This window comes from Mesitornis unicolor, unplaced genomic scaffold, assembly GCF_000695765.1.
Source record: "Mesitornis unicolor isolate BGI_N332 unplaced genomic scaffold, ASM69576v1 scaffold18882, whole genome shotgun sequence".
NCBI lineage: Eukaryota > Metazoa > Chordata > Aves > Mesitornithiformes > Mesitornithidae > Mesitornis > Mesitornis unicolor.
In genome coordinates, this window is record NW_010168722.1 from 2,322 (window position 1) to 6,248 (window position 3,927).

General features: G+C 48.8%; 1 protein-coding gene across 1 annotated transcript in view; it reads right to left on the minus strand.

Annotated features, from left to right (window-relative positions):
* The window catches only part of LOC104536500 (probable crossover junction endonuclease EME2), a gene marked incomplete at its 5' end in the record, with an annotated part of 4,002 nt that extends 578 nt beyond the window's left edge, over nt 1-3,424 (minus strand). The window contains 4 exons of the mRNA XM_010179126.1: nt 325-430; nt 1,338-1,459; nt 2,234-2,326; nt 3,288-3,424. Of these exons, the coding sequence (XP_010177428.1) occupies nt 325-430; nt 1,338-1,459; nt 2,234-2,326; nt 3,288-3,424 (458 nt within the window). The remainder of the gene's footprint in view (nt 1-324; nt 431-1,337; nt 1,460-2,233; nt 2,327-3,287) is intronic.
* Between the last annotated feature and the right edge of the window lie 503 nt (nt 3,425-3,927).

Sequence of the window (3,927 nt, forward strand, 5' to 3'; positions counted from 1 at the left end):
CAGAGTCCCGAGCAAAACCCAACAGCTCCTTTCACAGCTAACTGGCTAGTTCTTAGCGGGGTAGGGGAGGGGAGGCTGGGTCAGATCTGAACCAAGGTCTTAAGAACAAACAGCTCCAAACTATGTCTCAAAGTCTGCAGTCCCTCTTCAATTCCATTGCCAGCCAGGGTGAAGGTGGATGCAAGCGGATGCAACCTGATCCAAGCCAGCCATCACCTTCCCTGGCAAAGCATTCCTTACACACAAGGGCTCATCAGTGGGAGCCTTTTCCACACAGCTCAACCCCAAGTAACACAGAACTTCAAGAACTGTACTAAGTTTTACCTCCAGTATCTCTTCCTGAGTCAAAGCCAGCTCTGAGCCAGGCTGGGAGCTAGGACTCTGCATTCCATGGCTCAGCGCCTGCTTCTTGCTCTGCTCCTGGTTATGCCTACAAGCAAGACACAGTGCTCACACACAAGCTCTATGTATTCACACCTCAGGGCTGCTGTCTGATCAAGAGGAAAAGGCCAAACTTAACCCACCCACATTTGCTCCCTCCCAATCTGACTTGAAGGTGGAGACAGTGGTGTTGAGTTTGCACCAGGCCACCTGCACTCCTGAGTGGTGGCAGCTCCCCTGCAAGGGAGAGGAGACCTAAAACCAGGGTGAGGGCCACTCGGTTCCTCTGGTGGCCGAACTCAACAGGCCACAGCTGATTTTTTTAACCATAACATTCTTGGCAAAATTCATCCTCACAGGCTTAAGTGAGAAAAAGCCCAGGAGGTGGTGAGACAAGAGCTCTCCCTGGGAAATATCCCAGACTGAACAGAACAGATTGAGCTACTGTAGCTCTGTCTACGTGAGGAACTGTGGAAGTGATCAAGCTATCACCATGGAGGTGATTCCTTTGCCATGCACATGCAGACAAAGAATCCAGGCACTGAGAGCAGCACAGGAATGAGACATTCAGGGGACAAGAACAGGGCTCCAGGCATTGAACATCTCTCCATACTTTGTGAGCTGCACACAGTGCTAGGAACAGCAAGGCAATCAGTGAGAGCAGTTCCCTCAGCTCCTCCGTGTCACTCCAGCCCTCTGCCTGGGGTACAGAGAGAAGTCTTACCTGTGAACCCCTTCTGGCTACCAGATCCTGCCATAAGTGCATACGCAAAGTACACAGTCAGGACTACAAAACCAAAATCCTGGCCCCCATGAGCATGAACATCATTATTCACAGCCACTACGCTGGCACCAAGCTTCAGCAGCGCAGTGACCAATGTGTCCCCACTGTGGACAAGCTGATGACTGCTTGCTGTGAGCTTCCCCAGCACCACTGCTTGCCCAGCACGTACCGCCTGTAGGCATCCAGTCCAACAACAGCCAGGCTGTAGGCTTTGGTGGAAGAGCCCTCCAGATTGGCCAAAGGCAACACTTGGCTCAGGTCGGGCTGACTCGCTGACGGGTCATTGACAAAACTCTGAAGCAAGACAAATCACACCCAAGTCTGTAGCAGCCTTCCTCTCCAAAATACCCTTCCCCATCTCCAGCAGGACAGTGGGGCCTCCTAAGGTACATCTCAGTGGTGGGAACAGGCAGAAGCCAGCCTCAGAATGCAGTCAAGAGCATTGACTTTGGGTACGTAGCACACGCCACATCTGCCAATGTCCTGCTGCTTCTTCTGGCTCACCATTTTCCCTGGAGCATTAGCACTGATCTCCTCACAGACACTGCCTATTCTAGCCTGTCATTCTCTAGTCCTGGACGGGGCTGGATGGACTAAGAACTTTTCAGGGCAGAAGCACAGGCTGTTCAGACAGGTATAAATAAAAAGTCATAGGACTGCACACAGATGAGAACTAATGCCAATCTCTCTGCTTCAAAAGGCAACTGTTTCCAAGGGCTGTGCGCTCAGAATGTTTCTTTCAAGCAAATATTTTATGGACTCCATGACAACGGAAAAGCTAAATGCAAGGAAAAGCAAGTCTGGCCTGCCCAGCTCCCCTCTGAGGAAAGCAGTACCCTCTCCCAGGGTTAAAGGCAGGTGCCATATCCCTAAAGACCTCCTGCTGTCCTCAGACAGGGCTTTTCCCACATGTTCTCTCCTTTCAAATCACAGCCCTCTGTACAGCTTTGTTTCAGGCTGGAGGAAGGGCAGTTTTGAATAAACCCTCCCTCCCATTCTGTGTTCACCTGGCAAAGTGACTCTGCTATAGAGCACTTTGTGTAGGTCTGGCTCAGAGCTCTGTATCACCTGGGTTAGGGAGAAGATGCGCTTAAGAAAATCTTCTGGCTCTAACAACACCAACACCTCGTTCTCCTCTCCAGTCTTCACCATGAAGCCATCCTAAAGAAGATGAAATAATTTCCAACACAAGCAGAAGTCCAGCATGAAAGCAGCCAGCGAGTATCTACCTGTGCAGAGCCCACACTGTAAGAGGCACTAACACTCATTAATACTATGCTGGTGAGAGACCCATGGCTGAACTGAAAGGTAAAAATGTTCCCCAAACAGGCAGATCACTGAAGGTGCAAAAATAATGTGGTGAGGAAGGCAGTGACAACTGCAGAAGTTACTAAGATAAAAGGACAGAAAATGGCTTTGTCTGCACTGCACACTGTTAGATGGCCACGTTATCTGCACCTACATTATCTGTACTCTATTATATGACCACAGTATTTGTAATGTTTTATCCAGCAACGGCAGAAATAGATTTCTGTCTCCACCTGGAATTTCTGTAGTGGGGGTGAGCAGGAGAACAGCCTACCTCAGCCTCTATTGCCACACGAACACAGTTTGACATGGAACTTTCTGAAACCAAACTGAAATGGGAACCGTACTTGGTCACAGAAGTTATCCCTTTCAGGTTCCCAGTGAGGGGGCTCAGGAAGCAATTGCTGGGCTTTCCAATCCAGGGGTCCTGCAGCAGATTTGCCCAGCCTCTCCCAGATATGCAGCTGTTGCCCGTGGCAGCATGCCGCAAGCAGCCTCTGGGCTGGAAACACTGTACCCAAGCAAAACTTCGGTATGAATAACTGACAGTGGTCTCATTCTTGCTTACTACAGGCTCCCCAGGCTCACCCTAGATGCATGCCTGGCTAAAACAGTGAGATGTAGAAGTTTAAAAAACATTGGCTTTGGAATAATCTGTGAGAGTCAGATGCAGGTCCATTCCCCAAGGTCACCAGTAATCAGCTTTTCTGAGGCTGGTGACTCCACTGCCAGCCTAGAGAGGCAAGTCAAAACTTTCTCCCCACAGCACATCAGTTGCTGGTTTACATGCACAGAGAGGATGAGAGGGACTCACTGGAATGGGCAGAGTGTTCGGCATGTTTCTCCTCCAGGTTACGCTGCAGGGAATTGCCTGAGGCTCAAAAGAATATTTACAGTCCGAGGAACTTAAAACCTTCACCCAAGCGTCTGAGCCAGGATCTTTGAGGAGACCTGCGGAGAAGGACACAACAATCCTGACATGAGAAAAAGTAGCATTTCACCAGTGTTAATAAAAACCAACAAAAATGCCAGTGCAAAATGAGGAATTCTGCAAACATGGGAAGCCTGGTTGCCTACAGCATGTGCTTGCTGGCTGGATTGCTAACTGAGTTATTGACTTCATCACTGACCATCTCTGCAGGCACCTGTAAAATGGTCCTCCTTCACTCCAGCCAAGTACCTGAGCAGTGACAGGCAATTTGCCACAATGACTTTAAAAATCAGCTCACACATTCTAGGTTATTAAAGGCAAACTTTCAAAGCCAACTGTTCCCTCAAGATCTCATTTTCTTAGATTTGTAGAAACAATTATTTTTGAAATTTCTCTCTCGCTATGAAAGAAGACTGAAATTAGCCAACAGGCTGAACAATTTGTAGCTAGGAAGCCATATTTCACCACCTGTGCCCAGCATTTGGACTGTTTTCTTTTGCTCTAGACTGGATTTATTTGAGAT